This window comes from Limanda limanda, chromosome 3 (assembly GCF_963576545.1).
Source record: "Limanda limanda chromosome 3, fLimLim1.1, whole genome shotgun sequence".
NCBI lineage: Eukaryota > Metazoa > Chordata > Actinopteri > Pleuronectiformes > Pleuronectidae > Limanda > Limanda limanda.
Window position 1 is genome coordinate 30,014,780 of NC_083638.1, and position 24,695 is coordinate 30,039,474.

Consider the following 24,695-nt stretch of genomic DNA (forward strand, 5'->3'; position numbering starts at 1 on the left):
TAATAAAGATGATAAAATACCAATATGTATTTTTGCCCCAGTTGAAGGAGGGCGCCCCAATTTCTCAGCGTGCAAAACATTTGATAGTTATAATGAAAATGCGTAAAATATCGGATGGGAATCAAAATGTGGATTATGTTACTGTTTTGTGTCTGAATAAGATTCATGGTTCGTGCTTCATTCCATTTCATATAAAAAGTGAAACCATGGAAAAGACGTCAGGTGTGCCTATAATAATAGCAATCAAAGGTTATTGGTCCAAACCCAGCCAGTGGCTATTTGATCAGTGGTCTGATTGGCTGATGAGCCCATGTTGAGAAAAATGCTTAAACAGGGATTGGGTTTGATTTTACACACACACACACACACACACACTACATATACTGACGCAAGGCAGGTGTATGTGTATTTACTCCTACAATTCCACAGCAAGTTATATTACAGATCTGTTTGAAAGCAAGAAGAGAACACAAAAACGTAAATTAAGTCATATACATGTCATCAAATAAAGAGACCGAATTATGGTTTTGATCATTAGGAAAGGTTTTTCATTCTTTCAATCTCTTTTTTAGCATGTACAACTGTGGTACTTTCATGTTCAGGAGACAGGGCTAATCTTTGTGTGTGTGTGTTTGTGTGTGTAATAAAGGGGCTCATGAAGTGTAGGGAACTGGAAGCCCAGTAGGAGGATGAGACAGTGTCAAGACAAGGTGTGTGTGTGTGTGTGTGTGTCTGTGTGTGTGTTTGTGTGTGTTTGTGTCTTTTGAGTGTCATCTGGGCTTGGCTCCAGGTCTGGGTTTCTTCTTACCCTCAGTGGGGGTTGCCTTTATGTCTGCAAAGTGTGTGTATGAGTGTGTGTTTGTGTGCATGCTCACACTATCAGGGCCATTTGCATCCCTTTCCCACGGAGGCTTTGGCTCTAGACAAGACTGGCAGCCATCAGTCTTGTTTGTGTGTGAGTTTATGTGCATGTTCGTGCTTGTGTGTGTGAGAGAGAGAGGGAGAGAGAGAGAGAGAGAGACCGTGGCTTTGATGAAAGGCAGGGGGGGGGGGGCAGTGAGGACCCGTCCCGGGCCCTGGTAATCAGGGCCAGCCTGAACTGACATCCTTCTCAAACTGACAGCGTCTTCCTCTTTTCTCCTCACACACACACACACACACACACGAACCCAGTGGGCAGAATGGTCACCACTCAGTCACTACCCAAAGGCCGTCCTATTCTTCCATCACAGTCTTATCTGTTTCAAAGGCTGCAGAGTATCGTTACCCTCCACAACACCACAGCTGTGTCTATGTCTGTCTGAAGGTGTGTGAGTCAATCAAGGGAATGGACAAGGGTGTGGAAGTGGAGGTGCGTATTGAGTGGCCAACTCACCTCGGAGTGTGTGTCTATTTTGTGCGTGGTTTGAAGGAGGTTTAAGAGGAAAGGCAGGTGAGAGGAGAGAGAGAGAGAGAGAGAGAGAGAGAGAGGGTCGACCATGTTGAACAGAGCGAGAAAAGTGAGAGAGATGCGAGGAGCCGGGAAGAAGGCTGTTTTATTTTATACTGCGAGGGCCTGTTGCTAATTAATGTTTCTTGGTCGGTTTCTGTCGGAGCTGAGTAATGTTTTTGATCTTTATGCCTGATAACTGCATACCTAATGAGATTTCAAAGCTGGTGGAGATGGGAGTTGCTGCTCCCTGCAATTATTGACAGATGCCTTTTCTCCGCCACTGGCTGCCGCACCATAAATCCTTCCTCAGTAATGAGCTTGAGAAGTGCCACCCTGCCAGTGAGCTAATGAAACCGAGCAAGGGGGGCCGCCTGCGTGCGTGAGCGTGTGTGTGTGTGTGTGTGTGTGTGTGCATGCGTGCAAAAGAGTGCATCACACTCCTCTGACACATTTTTTTCTCTTTAAATGCACTCTGCAGATGTCAGCCAACTCGCCTGCTAACGACAAAGAAAGAAAAGAGGCAGGAGAAAGATAGTCGGTAAGGAAGATCGGGAGAAGAAAGAAGAAATACAAAGCAGAAGCCTTTCTCTGTTTCTCCACTTTATGAGAAGTTTAAGGGTGGTGCTGGGGGCTGCTCAGGTTACAGCCCCATGTTAAGGCTATTTGTCTAGGTTTGGCTGTTTTATTTGTAATACTAGCATCTCTGTTGCCAAACGGGACTGTGATTAATATCGTTGCGCCCCTCTCGCCGCTCGCCTACCCACAACCAGCAGTTGCTTCTCTCTCTCTTTTTCTTTTTCCTCGATGAACTCTTCCTCTCTGTAACTCAGTCCGGGGAAAGTGAAGGCTTTGAAAGAAAATAAAGTGAGAAAAAAGGCATAAGAAGAAAGAGAGAGCACAAGAAAAGAAAAAAGGAGTAACTGAAAAAAGAAAAGCAGGGCAACCTTTTCTTTGCTCCGAACACGCTCAGCCAGACCGGCTCTCTGATGCAGGTTTGAGCGCATGTCTGTGTGCACTCACGTATTAGACTGTGCATTGATGTGGTGTATTTAAAGTAGTTACGCGGATGCATGTGCTGTGTGTTTGGTGCATGCTGGGGGGGGGGGGGGGGGGGGGGTTTGTGCGTGTTTCCAGAAACCAGAGGAGGAGAGCAGCGAGTAGACGAGCACCGTCTCACTGCCAAACAGTCGATTTCCCCCTCTCATTGTCCCCACCATACATCACAGACCCACCCTTCGCTCCTGACACAATGACGTGTGTCATTTATCAAACTGGGCTTTGCCAGGCCCTCACATGTGTGCGTGCAGAGCGTTGTGTGTGTGTGTGTACACATTTCTGTGTGTATACGAGAGCACATGTGTATTTCAGCGTTTAGGCGAGTTCCTTCCTTCTGCCTCTGAGGTCCTCCGGGGAAGGAGGGAGGAATTGAGGGATGAAGAGTGAGGAGGAGAGGGAGAAACAGAGAGAGGGGGGATTACTGGTGCTGAATGAGTGAGTGTGTGAGAAGAAAAGGGGGTGGGGGGGGTTGAAGAAGGAATCGGCTGGACTAGTTTCACTAATGTTTTGGCTCGGGCCACTTTCCATATCCCCTGTGGGTGATCGGGAGGAAAACAGCATGTGAATGTGATATTTATACAGCAACTTTAAATAGTATTTTACACACAATTACTCACATTTCACATGATAGATTACTATAGATTGTAAATCACACCTCCATTAATCTCCTCGCTGCATATGCAGGCATGTACTTGTGTTTGTGTGTCAATAACAATCTCTGTATGTCTCTCACCCATGCTTCTGTGTGTTCAGGGGCTTGCTTGCAGGCGTGTATCAGTCACAATGTCTTATCTAATGCGCACAAACACACACATTCGAGGACGTGCACAACCAGTCGCAACCGCACACAAGGGTTTCCCAAGGGTTTGGGCAGTGCAGTCTCTCTCTCACTTCACTTTTCCCTGATTCAAAGGGAGGCCTTATAGAAGATGGATGCCCCTTAAAAAAAGAGCCCGTTGATGGATATGAATCTGGCCCTGCCATTCATCACTGCTATATTATTTAGACTGGATCACTACAGAGCTGTAACCTGAGCCTCAGCTTCGTGCTTGTGTGTGTGTGTGTGTGTGTGTGTGTGTGTGTGTGGGTCTATGGGGACGTGGCAGGTAAATGGGGGCGGTGGGAGGAAGAGGGGACAGTCAGGGTCTCAAGAAAGGAAGGGAAGGAGCAGAAGCGTGAGGGAGGACAGGAAGTGACCAAAACTGTGCAAACAAATAAAAACACAAAAGGTCAAAGGTCGCTAGTGATGATGGGTATCTGTTCTCACCTCAGGCGATTTACGTCCATATGCACACGTTATTTGTGAATTCTGATTTATAAACTGTGCTCATTAAGCAAAGCCACCTAAAACTGGACCATGTTCCAAACCGCTGCCCCATTCATTCCAATGGAAGTGCACAGTTATGTCAGAGAAGTTTCACAGCCTTTCTTCAGAGTCGTCCCCTGCCTGAGCTGCATGACGCCGTGCTTGCTTTCCACACACATGAATGTCATGAAATAAGTTACACACAGCGTTCTGTGACTGATGCAGTTATTTGGAGGCCGAAACTGCCTAATGATCATTTCATATCAGCGTCTTTTTTAGTATATTCTATTTGGGTCAAACAGTGTCATGGAACAAACAGTTCAGACTACACGTCACAATCACCTCCCGGCCTCACGGCCCAGTGCTGCTCCTGGTGACTTTCATGCATTCCTTTAATGATTAGGTCTGAAGTAGGCAATGAAAGAATCGTTGCTGTGCTCATTTCTGATCGTGGCCAAAATACTCCAGTTGCTGGATTATGTTTGGACATTTGCACAAATGTGTTATTGGCTATAAGATCTGCAGCCTTGGCATCCTCTCACCGAGCAGCCACAATACATAACAAGGGTTTGTCTGCCAGCGCACATGAGACAGTGACATAGCAGACACACTTACAGTGGCAAGTATATCCGTGTTTCAATATTTAAATCAATCTGTGCACACAAATATAATAGTATAATAATGTAAAATACCATTTGTTCTATTTTGATAATTGTATACTTCCTGCAGGAGGTGCGTTCAAACCCCGTAGCATGTGTTTCTTTATGTTTTTTTAATTCTACAATGCTTTCGTGCAATCACAGTCTAGGTCACCATCACAGATATGGTATCACCGGATCACAGATCAGTCTGCAGTGAAGTGTAACGTTAAAGTTTTCAGTTATACAGGTTCTCTTGTTTTCAGTGGTGGTCCAAAGTGATTTAATGCCACAGTCTGGATCATCTGCACCGTTTGATATGGAACGGTTGTGTCAAAGCGAGACAATCGAACACCTCATTGATTATCCGATGTTCCTTTTGAGCAGTTGAGCTGAAATGAATCCATAAAACAAGAGGATACGTAGAAGTAAAGATGGGTAGTAAAAAAAAGCGGAGTGAACAACACCAAACTATGTTTTGCTCTCAAAACTCTTTCACGCTTTTGTAACCATTTTAAATAACATGGTTTGCCCCCCCCTTCTCTTCCCTTCCCTCCTTCGCTCTCTTCCATCTCTCTCACTCTTCCCTGCTTTCTACTGCGCCAAGGCAGATGTGGTGATTTATTGTGGCCATCCATCTCTCGTACTCATCCATCACCGGCCGGTTGCTAGGCGATCATGGCAGCAGCTGTTTGCTTTTGAGTTCGACAGAGGGGCCGTCAGTCAGCGGCGGCAGGTGAAAAGCATTATGAACGCGGCGTTGTCACGCCGAATAATTAATCAAAGCAGGGAAAGATAATTAAAAAGATATGACCCTTGCCGGTACTTCGCCCTGGGTTTGCCCAGGAAGAGAGGGGGAGGAGGTAAAATAGAAAAGGTGAGAAAAAGAGGGCTCTTGCTTCTGTCACTGCCTTTTTGTAGTAACTTTTGACCCCCCCCTCCATTTCACAGAGGAGTGGAATGAGTGAGGGCTGATAAAACAACGATCCTGTTAGTCCGTGCCACCGCTTTAATTAATTAGGAGGAGATCTGCGGGGAAAAGGAGTGAAAGGATTTAAAAAGAGAAAAAAAGAAAAGGCAGATAGAAGGAAATAGCTCTTCAAACCGGTGTGGATTCATCCGTCACCTCCAGTCGCACTTATGCAGCTATAGACCAGACTGAGTGATAAGCCCCTGCTCTGTCAATGTTTCAGAGATAGCTTATTTTTTGGCATTTTACGTTTTTTTTTCTTCTTTTTGGTGAATTGTACCGCTAGGGAGACAAAAGGAAGAAGGAACGAGAGGCGAGCATGACGAGACAGAAGCTTGATGTCTGATTTAGACAGAGAACCCATTAAGGTGTCAGGATGCCTCAACTATCGTGCTAAAAACCATCTACCTGCTATCCTGTCTCACTTGTTGTCATCATGGGACAGTAGCTCCGCAGTGTGACGGGCCTGTGTCTGTCAAGCTGCCGACTGCGAGGAGGAAATGTTCTTATTTAAATTTTTAATTAAAGTAAGCATTGTGTTGTTTCATAAAAGCTTTGAATCCCCTTTTCTTGAGAGACACACTTATTCAGACTTTTTATGTTGAGAATAGATTTCTAGTGGATTGTGAAAATCCACAGGTGAGTTTGATTTAGCTTTTTCTGGAAACGGAACCTTGAAGTTCGGCTTTTACTTTGGTTTTCTATTAGGAAGAAAATTCAAAACATTTAACCTACAAACATCAGAAGTCTGCCACAGTGTATTTTTGCGAACAAAAAAAATGGTGTGTGTGGGATGAAGTTAGTTATTCTGGCATTACTGCGTGACTCCCCATTGGGAGTATCCTTTGCAGCTGTCAGTTCCACTTAAAAGCACCATGAGTACAGATTATAAAATGCTTTTTTGTTATGCACAGGAATAATGTATAACTCTGCTCAAAACACAAGTGATCGAAAACATGCGTTCTTTAGCTAGGTTTGGACTGATTAATACTTTTAGAGATATTTAACAAACCTGAAAATCTTATTTCCAAAGAAACATATGACAGTGTGTGTGTGTGTGTGTGTTCATGTGTACATTTTGCTTGCACGCTCAGCTTAGCTTTCATATGTGCATTTACATCAGTGCTGAAGTATTAGATAGGATCTCCAGCCTTCTCCTCTGTGTCACATCTTTGATCTCCCATGCCGGGTCCCTGCTTGTTTTGACTCCCCTCATTTTCTCACCACCATTTATTATCCGGAGTTTATACAGAGCGAGCGCACCGATGGAACCAAATGTTCTGTAAACACCACCAGCCAGGCTGTGAGACATAACAACAGTATGGGAGAGAGAAATGCACGCACACGGCGAAACAGACAGAAAGAGACAAACAGGAAGACGCAACCAGATGATCTCATATTACACATACCGGCTGAATTGAGCATGTCTGAAGTGGTCAAACTCCAAGAGAAGATCCACTCTATTTAAAGATTTATAAGATTTATAATAATTTACAACAGTTCACCTCCCTCTGATCATTTCGCGAATTACTTGTTGAAAAGTAACAGAGGAAAACTGCAGTTGTGCTTTACCCAAATTGTTACTGTAACGGTTAAGGTCATGAATGTCTCCTGATGCAGACGCTTCGTCAGTCACTTTCTAACACACTGGCTCCATTCGTACCTCTACCCTGTGCAGGACACAGCATTAATGAAGCGCTACATGTATTAACAGCAATGGAGGGACCAGGAAGTGATTGTGGCGGATGGTGGGCACACAAAGCTCACAACTGTCACATCACGCTTTGTAAAGACTCACATCTGTGGTTCGGTTTAGGCAACAAAAGCACATTTAAAAAAAGGAAAACAGTGAAAACATGCTGCAGCCACTGGTACACTCCTATGAGTTGTATTGATGGTAGCAGCAGTCGACCTATGTGGTCGTTTACATTGGAGGACTTGTTGGTCTTCAAGGTTGTTTTGTGGCCTTAATGTTGCTTGAGGCTCACTGGTTTCTATTTAATTATCAGCATGAACCGTTCAATTTATTTGACAGTAGTGTTCTGTTGGTTATTGTTACCTGTTGCATTAGCGTGAAAGAAATAAACCCCTAAAAAATTAAAAGAATCATCTGATGAGTGGCCCAAGAAACGAACTGTGGTCCAGCCAGAGAGAGGCCGGAGCAGAGCTGTCATGGAAGTCTGGAAATCACCACACTGCCATTATTATCTTCAAAATGTAAGATGAGAAATACCAGTAGGCTGTCTCTCATCTTTACTGTGTCTTATCTACTGGCAAATAACTTGATTTTCTTTTTTAATTTATTCCTTTTTCTTCTTTATGTTCTTTTTTTGTTGCTATCATTGATTTCCATCGCTGTACAAGTAAGTTTGAGAAGACCTTTTTATTTGTAGTTGTTGATAAAGACAAAAAATGTGTGTTTTTTTAAGGTTTGAAGTAAAAAAGTCATTGATGTATCGGAATGACCAAACCAAAAACCTTTTATTTAGCGTATAAAGAGTGAGGATATTCTCACATCTTTTGAATTGGAGATAAAGACAAAGGGGTAGACAGAGGGAGAGAGGAAGAGATAGAGAGAGCAGAGATGGAAGCAGCAGACAGAGCATCAGTCAGCATTTAACATTTTGCTTTCTACCTTTTCTGGCACTCCTCCAGGATTTATTTCGCCTCAAGCCTTGCCCCGGGTTATATTCAGGCTCTGTCTCTCTGTCTCTCTCTCTCTCTCTCTCTCTCTATAGAACTCTCTTTTTCTCTCTCACACACACATACAGATACACATGTGTGCAGAGAGAGAAAACAGAGAATGTCACCGAAATGAAAGCCTCTGTTCTGATTGAACTAAATGAAAGAACACAGGCTATTTAAAGGCCCATTGGCATCACAGGATCATGAGTGAACCATCGTGTGTGTGTGTGTGCGTGTGTTTGTCTTTCATTAGCACTTATAACCTAGTCAATAGACACTTGATTGGTTAACATGTAGCTATTGATTCATTGACCATTATAAGCTGGGCTGTAGCTTAAGGCTCCAGCTGCCAGGGTATTAAACATGACTCCACTGCTACTGTTCAAGAGAAATCTACTCTGGAACACTCATTTCTGAAGGCCTGAAAATAGGATTCATTTTCATTCATGTCCTCCATTTAGTCCGACTTGAGTGAAATGTAGGGGAGGGGGATTTCTGGGAAATCAATTAATTGTTGATCATTTTTTGGACTCTAATCGCTCATGAATTTCAAAACATTCCCAGCAATTTGTGTTAAATAATTCCCTTATGTCATATGGGCTTCATTTCACTTGGCCATGCTGCATGAATCATCGCCACACGGTTTAAGCCAAAGCAACCATTACATCTCTCAGTCAAGAATTTCAGAGATTAAGACGGATAGATCCACTCCATCATGGGACGGAGGCTGCATCACTGTGGAATGAAAGTGAAATGAGATATCCACTATACCACAAAAATCTAATAGAATCTATTAGGAATGTTATTGAAGTTATCTCCAGGATTTAACTTCAATGAGGATGTAAATATCCAGCCCTGACTGTTGCAGAGTTTTGTTTGCTGGTGCACAGAGCATTAAATTAAAAATAGCCGAGCACTTATTGAAAGACAGAGGCTGTGTCAACACATGTTTCTTTTTTCTTCCCCCAAAGTTAAGTTCAGCTTTGAAGCAAAGGTCTTAATCATCAACATCTGTAACATCAGATGGTAAAACACTGTGCAATGCTAATTACGTAATTTATCCACGTCCCTTCAATTTGAGCTAATCCAAAAGCCCAAATTGTCTCATTTTGGTGCTTGTGCATTTAAAAAAAACGATTCTATTCCCAGTGCCGAGGGTTATCAGGTGCAGACACAGTTTTTTGTGGTGTGGTTTTTATTCTGTGATCAAAAAGCTCCTTTACCCTTATAGTTGAGATACTTTAATTAACACCACAGGCTCTGTTACAAGAGAAATACGGCAAGACACAGTGTTTGTTGATTCCGCAGACCAAACCAAAACACACAAACACACACACACACACGATTAACCATGTTCAAACACACATCTTACCGATATGGAGTGTCTGCATGTGTGTGTACCATGTGTCTGTGCGTGTGGGAGCTATGTTGTAAATCACACTAATCAATTGTGGCCGGTGTCAAGGCATGGCAGACATGGCAAACGGTCTGTTTTACATTGGGGTTGGGGGGGTGGTGGGGGTGCTTGGGGGGGGGGGTGCATGTGTGCAGCTGTCACATGACGTCCTGCACACAGCTGTCACAAATCACAGTTATGTGTCTGCAGCACCAGAGTTACTGTGTGTATCATGTAAGTGTGTGTGTGTGCATGTGTATGTGATCCCTTAAGGTTTGGTTGCCATAACAGCACTCAGAGGTTGTGAAGTAAGGCTAGGCCCTGTTTGCCATCTTGTTCTACCTGTAGCCTGGGTTACATGTCTTATATGCTGAGGTGGTTTTACAGGTGAACACACACACGCACACACACAGACACACGCCCACACATACACGCGCACACACACAGGTCCTGTTCAGATGTGGCTCTTAGTGTATCAATTCGCACCTGCCATTAAAACGTGTCTCCACAGGTGTCTTAAATGAACACCTGTGATCAGATCTCATTTCCCCGCTCTATCTGCAAAAAAAAATGTACCTTGCTTAAAAAATAGTCAGTTCAGTAATTAATGCACAATCATATTCACAATACCAGCAGAAAGTAGCTACAGGCATCAACGGCCACTTCCAAATTCGGCCTGAGTGATGGTATCTCAAAAGCAAATGCACTTTGGGTGCATTCACACCTGTACCCAAGATGCATGTTAATGCCGACCACACTCTTACACACACACACACACACACACACACACACACACACACACACACACACACACACACACACACACACACACACACACACACACACACACACACATTGATATTAAAGAGACCTTTCTAATCTTTTTCGCTGGTCTTCAGGCCTAATTTCATGGCGTCTCCTTCCTGACATAATTCATAGCTGTGTGTATTTACTGCCCTGCTACAAATGCATACTACATACTGTCACAAACACACAAATTCAGTTCTTTGAAAGTTAAACTCCACTCAGACACATGGTGCAACCCATGGCCAAGAGGAAAGGTGCTGAGCTTTGATCCATTATGTACCGTGCCTAGAGTCAGACTATCATGCTAACAACACAGTTATTAAATATCAAGGCCAAGGAAAAATAACTATATAGCGTTCTCAGGTTGAAAGGTAAAAATGATTAGCAAAAAAATCCTCAAACCTTTGATGGAGGGTGACATGCAGGAGGTCCTCAAGCTACAGTATCAATATTGTACTAAAACTCACAGAGAGACAGAAAACTGTAGGACAGGTTTTTTTTTTTTAATATATACACAGGTTTTGAAATGTAGCCCTAAGGAAAATGTGTTTTCCAGGGGTGCAACTAGTCATGGAAAGGAAACACACATTGGAATGGTGGCAACTTAATTGTCACTCAAGTTGTTTAATGTTAGTATGCAGCTCTGTTTCTCCCATCAATTCAATTTCCATTTATTGGCATGGAAAACACCAGTGTTTGCTGCCAAAGACACAAGAACAGACAGTGCAGTAAGAATAAATAGTACTAAAGTTACAGGTGATGTACGGTATTTGGAAAGTAACTGCGGGGACATTAATGACTCAACTCAACAACCGATGTAAGTGAATGACACAGAGATGAAGATCTATAGTGTGGAGACCTCGTGTGTTCTCCGTATCCATGGCATCATCCTCTGCAGTGGTACTCTGTGCTGTCATCGTACAGTTTGACATATTGACCAGCTTTATTCTGAAATCCTGGAAAATAAGTTATTGAAGAAAAGTAGCTGTGACGCTCCGTAGAAGTCCGTGCACGTCTAACCTTAACTTTATCTTAACACTGTTGATCTTCATACTCAGGCAGAAGCAAACCGTCTTCACTTCAGAGGATTATTCTCATCCTCTCCCGCTCCTGAGGACATTTGTTTCTAATAAATATAGAATTACAGCTGTAATTCGGACAGTCGCCCTAAAACCCAGCTTCATAAATTCCACATTTTCAAACATGTCAGCATAAATGACAATGATACCTCAATCCTTGTAAAGAAATGTGAAAAGCCAGTGAAAACAAGGCCTTGTGGTGAGCGTCCGCGGCCACATTAAAGCATGTGTGACTCTAAGCCTCATTAAATGAGCCTCATACATGGCTTGGCGCTGTAAACATGCTAATATTTCTTGATGGCACTCTCCGACATTGATATGCATTTGAACTCTAGACCATTAACCCTCTCCGTCCCAGCGCACCCAACCCAACCCCACCCTGCCGCTCATCAACAAAGACACACACATGCACCAGCCGCCATTACGGGGCCCCCTAGCTCTCAGTTTTTCCATTAATATCAAGTGATTGAGCATAACATTAGCCGATAAAGCAGAGACTAAGATGACATATATGCTGTGGATGGAGGAATTAAAGCCTAATATAATCACTCGGCCTTGCATAAGGGAAAACCATCGCTCGTCACTATGCCTGACATTTTGATTTCCAACAGCACGAGAGAGGCAGGGACGGACGGAGTCTGATTTCTCTTTCAAGTGAGCAGATTCTTGTATGATTGTTTGAGGGGTTCCCACACCCACTTGAACCTAGTGCTCAAAAACACATACTGATATAAATAAACATGTATGCGTACAGAAAGTATCATATACCTCTTAGGAAGGATGTTTAAGCTTGTGTGTGTGTGTGTGTGTGCGTGTGTGTGTGCGTGTGTGTGTGTCCTTAAGCTCTCGGTCCGGCTGGTTATTTTCAGAGCAAGTGGAGAGCACATCAGTTTTTATTAGCTTAATAAATCACCTTTGTTGTCAATCAAGCAGCAGAGAATAATTGGATATGGTTGAAGCCTTGCGTGATGGATTATAAATCATTCAAGATTAAATTAAAAGATAATGCACAAACTTAATGGTTTGTGTTTTGCAGTCTAAATTGCCTTGGAGCAGTGCTGTTTTCCAGCTTTATTGCCAGCTGTTTTTTTTTTGTTCCCTCTTAAAACCCCTCACATTTCACACCTTTTACTGCTTAGATGGAGCTTCGCCACAGCTCTTTTACATCTGTGTTTGATTTGTTTTTACAAATCCATTTTTGGGAAATTCTCTTTATTCCTTCATGGATGATGATATGCATTTGACTTTAAGATGCAGGATGTTTTTAGCCAGAGAGTGAGTGCGTCTGCATGTGTGTGGACGATGAGTCGACTCACATGCAGACGCACCCTTGTTTTTTATAGATTTAAAGATGTGAATCTGTCTTTGAGTGACATTTGCGTTCAGCCTGTTCTCAGCAGATGCACCTCAGGCCCATGGAGACGATATAACGGGGAAAAAAACAAACAGAAAAAGGCATTACTGCATAAGAGATTGGAGGAAAAAAGAAACGGAAATAAAGGAGAGCCACTCAGGCAGGCAGGAAGAGACAGAAAAAGAGCTATAGCATGTATATTATGCTCCGGCCAGTGAATTTAAGTGTGTCCGTTTGTGTTTGAACAGAGCAGGCGTTATCATAATCGCCTCCTGCCAACATGACAGGACCTTAAAGTGATCCTGTCATTTTATTTACACCCAGACCACTGTGTGATTTACTCCAAAACACAGACACACACAAATGTTCTCCATTGCTAACTTCCCTAGCGAGCCCAGTCGAGTAGGTCGGATGACATCTTTTGATCAGAGCTGTCCAAAGAGATCAGAGCAGACGGGCAGGTAATAGATACCCAGCTACTAACCAGACTGCACTGCAAAGACTGTGTGACTGTGTGTCTTTCTGACAGTGTGTATGCGTGCCTGTGTACGGAAATAGAGGACACAGACAAGCATACTCTCCATTTTGGCAAAAGCACTGACATTACTGCTGTATAGATGCAGTTTCTTTTGCAATGTCTGTGCATGTCCTGAATGTATTACCTTAATTTCTCTATTGTGTTATATTGTGTTTTCTTGCGCTCCTGCGTGTCTGCAGTGAATCAGTGAGTGCCTACTTGTATGTGTGCCGTTGCCCTATACTGGCAAGTCAGACCTCTTCTCTTTAGACTTATAAAGGCCTGTGACAAATATCAGAGTAAACTATAACGTTACGTAGAGGAAACAAAATAAAAGCACTTATTAGTGAAAGACAGAGCAAAACTGCATGTGTGAGGAAGACTAGAGGTGATGGAGGCTGAAGGAGAAGGAGAAATATAAAGAGGCAGGTAGGCGAGAGAAACAACACAGAGTGGGGGGGGTAGATGAGGTTTAGAGAGAAGAAGCCAATAGGAGATGGTGGACGATGAATGTACACCCTTTCTACACGGGTGCAGACACACACACACACACACACACACTTTTCATCAGAAGTACTTGACCTCTCTCACTGTAAGGCTATAGTTAATTATGAAGAAGAGCTTTGAAGGAATAAGTGAAATGATATTGAAGAAGATAACCATCAAATTTAAGACCTTGTGTTGAGGATTATGAAATAAAAGATGAAACTGAAAACAAAACATTACTTGGGTTAAAACCTTTACGTGATAAAGAAAATAGATGTTTCCTGTTAAGGGTGACTAGTTTGAATAAATTATGGCAGATAATGCATTATGAAAGCTAAAGTAATGACTAGGTCAGCACCTATGCATTATTATGCATACATTATGCATATTGCTAGAAACCCTTTTCCAAGTCAGAGTGTGATGCAAGCTTAATAGAGATTAAATCTTAATTAATAAATGAATGAAATGAACAGTAAGATAAGTGGATGTGTGCACTATTGGAGACTCAGATACTTTAACAAGCAGGAGGCCACTTTGGGAGTCAATGTTAAATGTGATATTAAGGAACACGGCGTGTCACATGTTAGTGAAGGTCTAATGTTCAGTTTAAGTGAAAAGATCAACTACTACGTCATCTGTGCCAGCCTTTCTCTTTTTCCATAGCTCTACTTCTTTTAGTCTTCCTCATGATTTACATCATTTTAGAGTCTATAAATTATTTGACGATGACATTGACGTGTAGCCACAACTGCAATGCTTATTTTCAAATTAAATGGTGCCAGCTCTATGTGTGTCAGCCTTTAAAAAAACATGCATATATATTTGGACACATACACACCTAAGTAACAATGACTTGCAACTTTGTTATCCAGATAACTTCCACAGGGCAGCCTCGTCCCAGGGGCTGTGTGAATGTGTGCTTGTATGAGTCATGTTGTGGGGACATAAATCTGTTTACACAGTCACATTGTGGGAACTTGACTTCCATTTGTGAAAAAAAACCATCCCCCTGAAGTAGATCATTTAAATTTAGAGTAAAGATTTAGTTTAAGGTTAGTTTTAAGCAGGTTATGGTTAAGTCTCTATGAATGTCAATGTAATATTCTCTGAAGCGATAGAAACACAATCCTGTGTTTGTGTGCGTGTGTGTGTGCGTGTGTGCGCGTGTGTGTGTGTGTGTGTGTGTGTGTGTGTGTGTGTGTGTGTGTGTGTGTGTGTGTGTGTGTGTGTTTGTGCATGTTTGTTTTTTGGGCTCCAGTCTCAGACATAGGTTGAATATGACTTGATAATTAGTTGTCTCACAAAACGCAATTCTAACACTTTTTTGTTACCATTTCTTTATTTTAATAACTGAATGTTCCTGCTTTTTCATGACACCCCCCAAACAGAACACACTCATACACACACACGTCTCCACCTTTAAAAAGTCAGTGTGTAGGTGTGAAGTTTACTTTGTCTTACAAACTAATTTGAGACAGTTCTGCGTTTGATTTGTACAAAAATAGAAGAATCACTTTCTTCTAAATAAATACTGCACATGTATAAATACAACGCGAACACTGCACTCACACACACACACACACACACACACTCACACACATACATGCATCAGCGAGTGTGTCAGTAGCTCTTCAGCCGCGGCATACACTCTTGTATTGGCACTGTAACAGCAGCATGTAAATATACTGTCAGCACCTCCGCAGCTTGAGTGGCACAGGGAGATGATTAGCCAGGCTAACACTGTTCACCGCACACACACGGGCAGGTACACACGGGCACGTACACACAAACACTTACATTCACGCACCCACAAGCGTGCGACAGCGGGATCTGTGTTTCTGAATAATTGCAGTATTCCAGTGTCTTGCGATGTTGCTGCAGCCACAGACAGACACACTAACTGTTGCCACTCCACATCTAATCTCTCCTCTCTCATCCTCCCTCTCTCTCTCTCGCTAACACCACTGCCACTATGTGCTGTATATGCTAATATTATCTCAGCCTCTTTGAAAGGCATTTTGCATATTTCAGACTATCATGCTGTTCATTACCACTTATCAGCACGCAGCTACTTCCACATAAAAATAATGCAGATACAGGTCGAGTACATACAGACACAGACCTGGACATTTTTTTTTAAATACATTATACATTGTGCAGGGGTGCATCAAACAAAACAAAAACACACAACATTTAAAAGACATAAATCATGCAAGATTAAAACAAAATATGATCAAACCCAACATTTAAGTGCATAAACAAAAACAAGAGAAATATCTCCTGTGTAAATTTCCACTGTAAAGCATGTTTTAAAGATACAAGATTCAGGACAACATACAGACCCACTAAAGTAGAGGAACTGTAATGTTACCCTTGATTACCACGGACACATTGTGGTTTCCTGTGGTTATGTTTTTGCGTGAACATATCGTGTGCCAGTGGAGAAGCAATTAGTGTGTCATATTCCAGTAATAGTGTAAATACGTTACAAGTCTGGTAATTCATGTACGCACTTGAAGGAACAGCTCAATTCGTCAGGCGTCTGGGTCGATCGAACACCTCCTGGGATCAATGGCGTGCCTCAACAGTCCTACGGCACTCGCTGCAGACACACGTGCCACTTTAACCGCTCACACACACACACACACACACACACAGAAGCCATCCCACCAATTTGTCTGTGCATGTCAAATCACAATAATTAAGCATTATCGATCTGAGATTCAATTAACTTCATTAACGTTGGCCGCACTGGTGATTGGGCAGGGATGGAAATGAGGGAGGGTGGGAGGTGAAAGTGGAGATTATAGGATCTCATTAAGTGAAAAATTGCTGGTGGGTGGGTGGCGGGGGGGGGGGTGGATGCGTATTGCACACAAATTTGTATAAGCACACTCACACAGGGTGAGTATGAGACAGTTTGGATGACGCTCTCGTCTTTGGCCAGCAGACTTGTTGTCAGCTGTGTCTCATCAAAATAGTCCTTTATTAGACTTATGTGGAAAATGGTGTATATGTCTCTCACACACACACACATACACACACACACACACACACATACACTGAAAATATGTGGTCAAAGCAGCCATGTAAACAATGGGGGTTGGCGTTCCTGTGTGCATGATAGGGCTGTTAAGTGGTTATATAAGCAGGATAAACTGTTTCCTAACATAACATCTGCAGAGGGCATAAGCATTCCCTCACTTTATGAGCTGACAGGGACACAGAGACATAGTACAGAATCACAGTTCATATTCTGTCTACCCTTTTTCCATTTGACTGTAAATCCAACGTTTCCCTTGACTTCCAGTAATAAGCAAATAGCATATTTGTCTTTTGGAAGCCCTTCCACCTCTCCCAGAAACAACTGTGGTGCTTGGTAGCACGCCTTGGTTTGCAAAAAATGGCTGATCTCTTCCTGGCCCATTCTCCTGAATATGAGATCAAACCTTCCGCTCCACCCTGCTGACAATTCAGCTCGAGCTCTATACCTCACTCCCCCCCCTTATTAGAAGAGCACCTGCATATCTGGTGTGTTTAGGCCTGACTTCCAGTAGTTTTGTGTGTGTGTGTGTGTGTATGTGTGCAGATGTGTTTCTGCATATTTATATTAGTCGCCTCAGTCACAGTGTTGTGAACCTTGCAGCTTGGACCTAGGCCAGTGGCCTTGGTGGATCATCTCTACATGGGTGTGTGTGTGTGTGTGTGTGTGTGTGTGTGTGTGTGTGTGTGTGTGTGTGTGTGGCACCAGTCTTGAATTCCATCCAACACCTTCCTCCTCCTCTCCCCTCAGCCTCTCCTTCTTTCGCATAATAAATGTGGTTTGTCTCTTTCTTCTGTTTGATTTACACTATAGCTTTGGTTTTATTTGTCTACATTAATTGCAACAATAAATACAGTAGTTTATAATGTGTGGAGCCAACCTCACCCCAACGCAATGAAAACCTACTTTGTGCCAAGTAATGAATTTATAATATTGAGACTGGGACAAATAATAGAAGCAGTCTTGAATCAGCAAGGAAGTAAGTCACGTAGGTGTTTATCACTGATTCCAAGTGAATTATACTCCAAGATAAATTCTGAAATTTTGATTTGTTAGAATACATACGTATCGGTTTTAGCAAAAAATAAACACAAGCAGTTTAGCTATAACGGGCTGCTCCTTAGAATACACTTCACAGCAGTATGAATGCAATCTCACTAAAAAAGATAGATAATCAAATCTAGTATCATTGTAACTTGTATCAAAAATTTTATAGAATGCATTTTGAACTTCAGGGTTAAAATGCACTCACACAAGCCAAAGACATTATGGTGGCGTAGATGTTTATGTGAAACTGATACAGACACTGTATCATTTTATTGCACCTCACCTATTAAATGTCAAAATGTTTCCATATTGTAACATCCTCTACCTCAAACAAGTCCAGAAATCAGCCGTGTGCTTCATGCACATTGTAGGTGGCCTCTGCACCAAATCCCTATTCAGAACATACTGGTCTTACTCCCCTATCCTCTATACAGACAGTGCATATCACACACCCGCAGGTACAAATTGACACACATGCACATACTCACACACAATTACACGCCGTGTTCTTATTACACAAAAGCCGTTAATTTGAAGTGGAGTGTGTGCGTGTTGTCTTTTAAAGGAGATTTCACATTGATGTTTGGCCTTGATGAGAGCACCGCGCTGCTGCGTTCGGCTGTTTCCTCAGCCAGAGCATTGTTCTCTTAAACAGCTGTCGTTTTGGCTGATTCAGAACAGATGGCATGTACATGTGGGTCTGCTTGGCTGCACGTATGTAAGGGCGGGTGGAAGTGTCTCGGAGACACAGAGAGAGGGGGAGAGAGAGGGACAGGTAGAGAGAGGAGATTTGGTGTGTGTGTGTGCGTGTGTGGATCATCAAGGTTTTAAAAGGTAGTTGTACTTCATTAAAATAAAGGAAACAACAGCAACTCAAGCAGCAGGGATAGGGATCAGGTGACCCTGCATTTTTTCAATTGCACATAACATTTAAGACAAGATAACGTGTTTCAAATGGATGCTTTTTGTCAGACTGAATGCTGGAGCAGACTGCATGTTCTACAGAGAAGCTCCTGAGATTGCCTGAAGGCAAAGACTTGTTATACTACAGCAGTTACAGTACAACCAGTGTGTGTGTGTGTGTGCGCATGTTTGTGTGTTTGTGCGCGTGCAAGCATGTGTGTGTGTGTGCATGTGATGGGTGATGTGTGATGGGCTCTGGGATATCTGTGTCTCTGTGCATCTGTTTATCCCACGGCAGTGTCGTATCATTGCCGATGGCAACCAGTGGCTTGACAATGACAGGGACTTTTTTCTGTTTTGCTGCTGATGGAGTACAAGTCCATACACAAAAACACACACACACACCTCACACAACTTGCACTGCTCAGTAGCAGATTGGCAAAAGCTGAAGTGTGTTTGTAGCCTGAATTTCTTTGGGTTTTCAAGCCCTTTTTTCACCTAACTGTAGGCTTTTTTTGTTTTACTTTATGCACACCTCTGTCTGTTTTTATAAGCAATTTCTCTCTTAATCGTCATTACAGATGTAAAACAATTTCACTTTTTTTCCATGATTATACCTTTGCGTGTCGTTGGAAGTGGTAGCTCGTGATTGACTGTGAGCTTCTGTGCCACACCCATCCCACTGACCGACTCACTTTGTGTTTACATACCGGGTTAGATGAGTGATGACCTGTTACAAAGAGGAATGCAAGGCACAAGGCTGCTGATGTTCACACCTACGCTCATCTTCTCTGCCAGGGCAGTTGCTAAAACAAGCAGGAAGTCTAGTGTATGCATGTGCCTGTTTGTGCTTCAGATGTTATTTAGGAATTCAGCTTTAATCTCAAAGTGCAGGCATGCAGCATTTTTCATCAGATGTTGTTTTATCCTTTTGATCGACTTATTAACAAAGCAAAACATTTGCGGATGTAAGAGGCGGGACTGTGATTTATCTTGATACGTCTTTTCTCTGTATGATTTCCATTGTATTATTCTTAAACGTGAGGGATTTGAATATAAATTGAAAGCCTCAAGCCCAGTCCCCGAAGCTAAACTGTAAATAATAACTCTAACTTTTTCTAATCTTTGGTAATTGAAGCAAATGGGTTTCGCGCGGAGAGATTTGTCGCAGGCAAACGTACATACATTCATTTTTATTTACGAGGAGGCGAGGGCTGAGCGGTGTAATGAGTGAAAATGCGTGCTTAATTTAAATGGCGAGTGTGTCTGTTAGGGAATGCATTAGAGTCTGCAGAAGAAGCGTAAGACATATTAATTGACAGACAGGAACCGCTGTCTCCGAGGTTGATACAAGTAATTTATTACTTCAGAAACGAATGCCACCGCCAGAATGTGCTTCATTAATTTCAAATTTAGTTTTAATTTCAAGCTGTTGCCCCTTGAGAAGAATAAGGTGGCAAGTTCTATTTGAAGACACATTTTCCCCTTTCCCTCCCTCCATTTTTCTCCTTCCATCCTCCATCTCTCTTGCTGTCCCTGATTTTCTGCAATACAGAACAAAGACCTGGGGGTTTAGAAAGAATGGGAGGGGGTGGCGACTTGATTCCAATTTGAAAACAATGTCAGTGTAAAAGGGAGAAGTTAGAACAGAATTACTTCAACAGTTTATGATAGGAAATACTTTGTCTACGAATGTCACTGGATGATTGCTCTCTTTCCTCTGGAGGAAGTGTGAATACCAGTATCTCGAGTTCCTATCAATTCCCTGCTTGCTGATGAAACAGGAATACAGAGTTGAGAATCTCTGTTAGATATGCTGTCAGTGTATTTCTAACAAATCTCTCTCTGTGTTTGTTATTCTCTCTGTTTGAACAGCATACGTCCCTGAAGATGAGAAGGAAGCAGCCCTGTTGGATGAGGACCTGGATGGAGATGACTCAGCTCAGGAAGGGGATGAACCTGCTGCCAAGTTCCTTTGTCAAGACAAGGACTTCCTTCTCAAGGACAGACCAGGATCCACTGGCTTCCATGACTCCCCCAATGCTGCTGACTTTTCTGGTCAGGAGCTGGACAGCGAGTCTCACGTGAGCGAATCCAGTGACAGAATGTCCGATTTTGAGAATTCCTCACTTAGAAATGAGGATGATGTCCTCCTATCTAAAGACCCCTCAAATGCCCTGTCTTTGTCTTCCTCTGCCATAATGGCTGCTGTCAACGCCACTGCCCAAGTAAGTGGAGATGAGGCCATTTTAGCCACAACAGGGTCTGTGGCTGACAGCCTAGAAAAGATGAAGGCCATTTACACCTCCTTTCTGACCAACTCCTATTGGTCCACACTGAATTTGAACCTGAGCCAGCCCCCTGCAGAAAAACCCCCACGCAGTCACAGCAGCAGCAGTAGTAGCAGCAGTAGCAGTAGTTGTGGAAGTGGAGGCTATGACTGGCACCAGACAGCTATGGCAAAAACCCTCCAACAGGCCTCACAGAACCACCACAACAGACTGGGCATGGTTCACCAACCCACAGTGGCTGTATCTACAGTATCTACAGAACCTCACCTCTTCAGCACTGTCCAGCTCTACCGACAGAGCTCCAAGCTCTATGGCTCTATATTCACTGGTGCAAGCAAATTCCGCTGTAAGGACTGCAGTGGAGCCTATGACACACTGGTGGAGCTCACAGTGCACATGAATGAGACAGGCCACTACCGAGATGATAACCACGAGACAGGTGGTGAGGGTGCTAAACGGTGGTCAAAACCCAGAAAGCGTTCCCTGTTAGAGATGGAGGGGAAAGAGGATGCACAAAAAGTCCTGAAGTGCATGTACTGCGGGCACTCCTTTGAATCCCTTCAGGACTTAAGTGTACACATGATCAAGACAAAACATTATCAGAAAGTGCCTCTGAAAGAGCCTGTTACACCAGTGGCAGCTAAGATTCTCTCCACGGCTCGGAAGAGAGCTCCTATTGAACTAGACATCCCAAGCTCACCTGACTCAAACGGAGGGACCACACCTAAGCCCGCCGCGCTCAATGAATCAAATGAAATACTCCAGAGGGTTACCAACCCTTACATCACACCTAACAACCGCTATGGACACCAGAATGGTGCCAGCTATGCCTGGCAGTTTGAATCCAGGAAGTCACAGATCCTCAAGTGCATGGAGTGTGGCAGCTCCCATGACACACTACAAGAGCTAACTGCTCACATGATGGTGACTGGACACTTTATTAAAGTCACCAACTCTGCGATAAAGAAAGGTAAACCCATCATAGAGTCACCGACCCCGGCCCCTCCAACCAATTTAACAGGTGAAGAAAAGTTCCAATCTGTTCCCCTCGCTGCCACAACATTTTCTCCTCCACCTGCTCCAGTGCCTCCTCCAACCAGCATCTCCCCAATTGCCATGGCTGTGGAGATAAAAAAGGAGGAAAAGGAGGAGGAATGCACTAAGGAGTCCATTATCAACAATGGTAACATTCTCAACAAAGAGAAGAAAGCAGGAGTTGAGGATGACGCTGAGGAAAAGTTTGATATTTCTTCAAAATACTCTTATCTGACTGAAGAGGATCTGGAGGAAAGTCCAAAAGGGGGTCTCGATATCCTGAAGTCATTGGAAAACACAGTGACGTCAGCCATCAACAAAGCACAGAATGGTGCTCCAAGTTGGGGTGGGTATCCCAGTATCCATGCTGCCTATCAGCTTCCTAACATAATGAAGCTGTCTCTCGGCAATGCTGTGAAGACCTCCCCCCTTAAATACATGTTCCATGGAGGGGACATTCTCTCCCCAACTAGCAAGAGCCAGCCGCTCCTCTCTCCTCCCCGCCGCCAGACCTCTCCAATGCCAAAAAACAACTTCCACGCGATGGAAGAACTGGTCAAGAAAGTGACAGAGAAAGTGGCCAAGGTAGAAGAAAAAATGAGAGAGCCCAGTAGCATTGTAAGGGTTTCTCCTCTAAGACGTACCACGCCCTCACCTTGCAACAGTGAGGTAGGAGACTCAGTCCGAGGAGCGTCCCCTAAAGAAAATAGAGCAGAAGGCTGTAACACCCCTGAGAATAATAGCGGAGTGGAAAAAGTAGTAGGAAATGCAAATGGAGCAGATCATGGGATATCAAATGGAGATATTTCCATGAAAGAGTCTGTAGAAAATGGTGTGGAGTCAGCGTCTGTGACATCACCCCTGCCTGCCTCCCTGATTGGCAGTACAGCTATCATTACAGATCATCCACCTCCTGAACAGCCATTCATCAACCCTCTCAGTGCACTGCAGTCAGTAATGAACGCCCACCTGGGGAAGGCTGCTAAGCCTGCCCTGCCGTCCCTTGACCCCATGAGCATGTTGTTCAAGATGAGCAACAGTCTGGCAGACAAAGCAGCAGTGGCAGCTTCCACACCACCAGCACAGACCAAAAAATCCAGTAATGACCACTTAGACCGCTACTTCTACCAGCAACATCTAAACAACGACCAACCCATTGATCTCACCAAAGGCAAAAATGCTGATAAAAACAACAGTAGTGGTTCTCTGGGTTCGACAGCTCTGTCTTCCACTGCTTCCACTCCATCCTCACTTCCTCCCCCCTCCACTGTCACTATGACCAAAGCCTCAGCTGCAGTAGCTTCCTTCATGTCCTCCTCCCCATTGAGAGAAAATGCACTGTCAGATATCTCTGACATGCTGAGGAACCTAACAGAAAGTCAGGCTCTTTCCAAGTCCTCCACACCTACCAGCCAGTCTGAGCGCTCCGACATTGAAGGTGTCACACAGGATGAAGACGATGTTTCACCAGCCCAGAAACGTAAAGGCCGCCAGTCAAACTGGAACCCCCAACACCTACTCATCCTACAAGCCCAGTTTGCTGCCAGTCTAAGACAAACAAGTGATGGCAAGTATATAATGTCTGACCTGAGCCCACAGGAGAGAATGCATATCTCCCGTTTCACTGGTCTCTCAATGACTACAATATCCCATTGGTTGGCTAATGTCAAGTACCAGCTAAGGAGAACCGGTGGCACCAAGTTCTTGAAAAACTTGGATTCTGGTCACCCAGTTTTCTTCTGCAGTGACTGCGCCTCCCAGATCCGCTCACCATCCACCTATGTCAGCCACTTGGAATCCCATCTGGGCTTCCGCCTGCGAGACTTGGCCAAGCTTTCTGGGGAGCAGCTGCTCAGCCAGATATCACAGCAACACCATCAACGCCACATCAAAGGACTATCTGAAAAACTGCTCTCTAATCTTCACTCATCTAGCCACCCTTTACCCTCCTCTCTCCCTACATCCTTAGCCTCGTCCTTACCCGTCTCCCTTCCCTCTTCCTTAATCACCTCCCTGCACTCGACTGAACCCCCCTCACCCTGCCCTGACGATGACGACAGTGTGGCCGTGTACCAGTGCAAGCTCTGCAAACGGACTTTTGCGAGTAAGCATGCGGTCAAGCTTCACCTGAGCAAGACTCATGGGAAGTCCCCAGAGGACCATCTCATGTATGTGTGTGAGCTGGAGAAACAGTAGCACTGGCTTGGGACAACTCTGCACTCTTTCATAATGGCTCACTGTTTTCTTGCTCTGTCTCTTTATCCTTTCATAGACATTTCTTTCAAAGAAAAGAAAGGATTATTAATGTGATGGAACTGCACAAAGATGCCATACAACTACTGCTTTGAGTTTTGGTACATGGTTTTAAGTTTTGCGTTGTAGCAGTTTTTTCTTTCTCTGTTTCAGAGTGAGGTAGTCTCACTTTGGCCCACTCAATTTCATGATCTGAGTGTGTGATGTGATCTCCTTTGTAGGACTTGTACATGTTTTCATAATGTGCAGATGGGGGATGTTGTCAGTAAGCAGACACCGTAAATGAAGGTTTAAAAAAAAGAGATTCTAAAATGAATTGGTATGTATTTTGTGTACATGAAAACTAAGTTCATTTATATTTTGACATCACTGGGGTGTGATAAGCTGCATGCATAAA

The 24,695-nt window shown here is 43.5% G+C and overlaps 1 protein-coding gene across 1 annotated transcript; it reads left to right on the forward strand.

Annotated features, from left to right (window-relative positions):
* Nucleotides 1-206: 206 nt before the first annotated feature.
* tshz3b (teashirt zinc finger homeobox 3b) lies at nucleotides 207-24,241 on the forward strand. Its single transcript, XM_061067670.1, has 2 exons — nucleotides 207-222; nucleotides 20,595-24,241. Exons 1-2 carry the CDS (start codon nucleotides 207-209, stop codon nucleotides 24,239-24,241), a joined length of 3,663 nt encoding a protein of 1,220 aa, XP_060923653.1.
* Nucleotides 24,242-24,695: the final 454 nt, after the last annotated feature.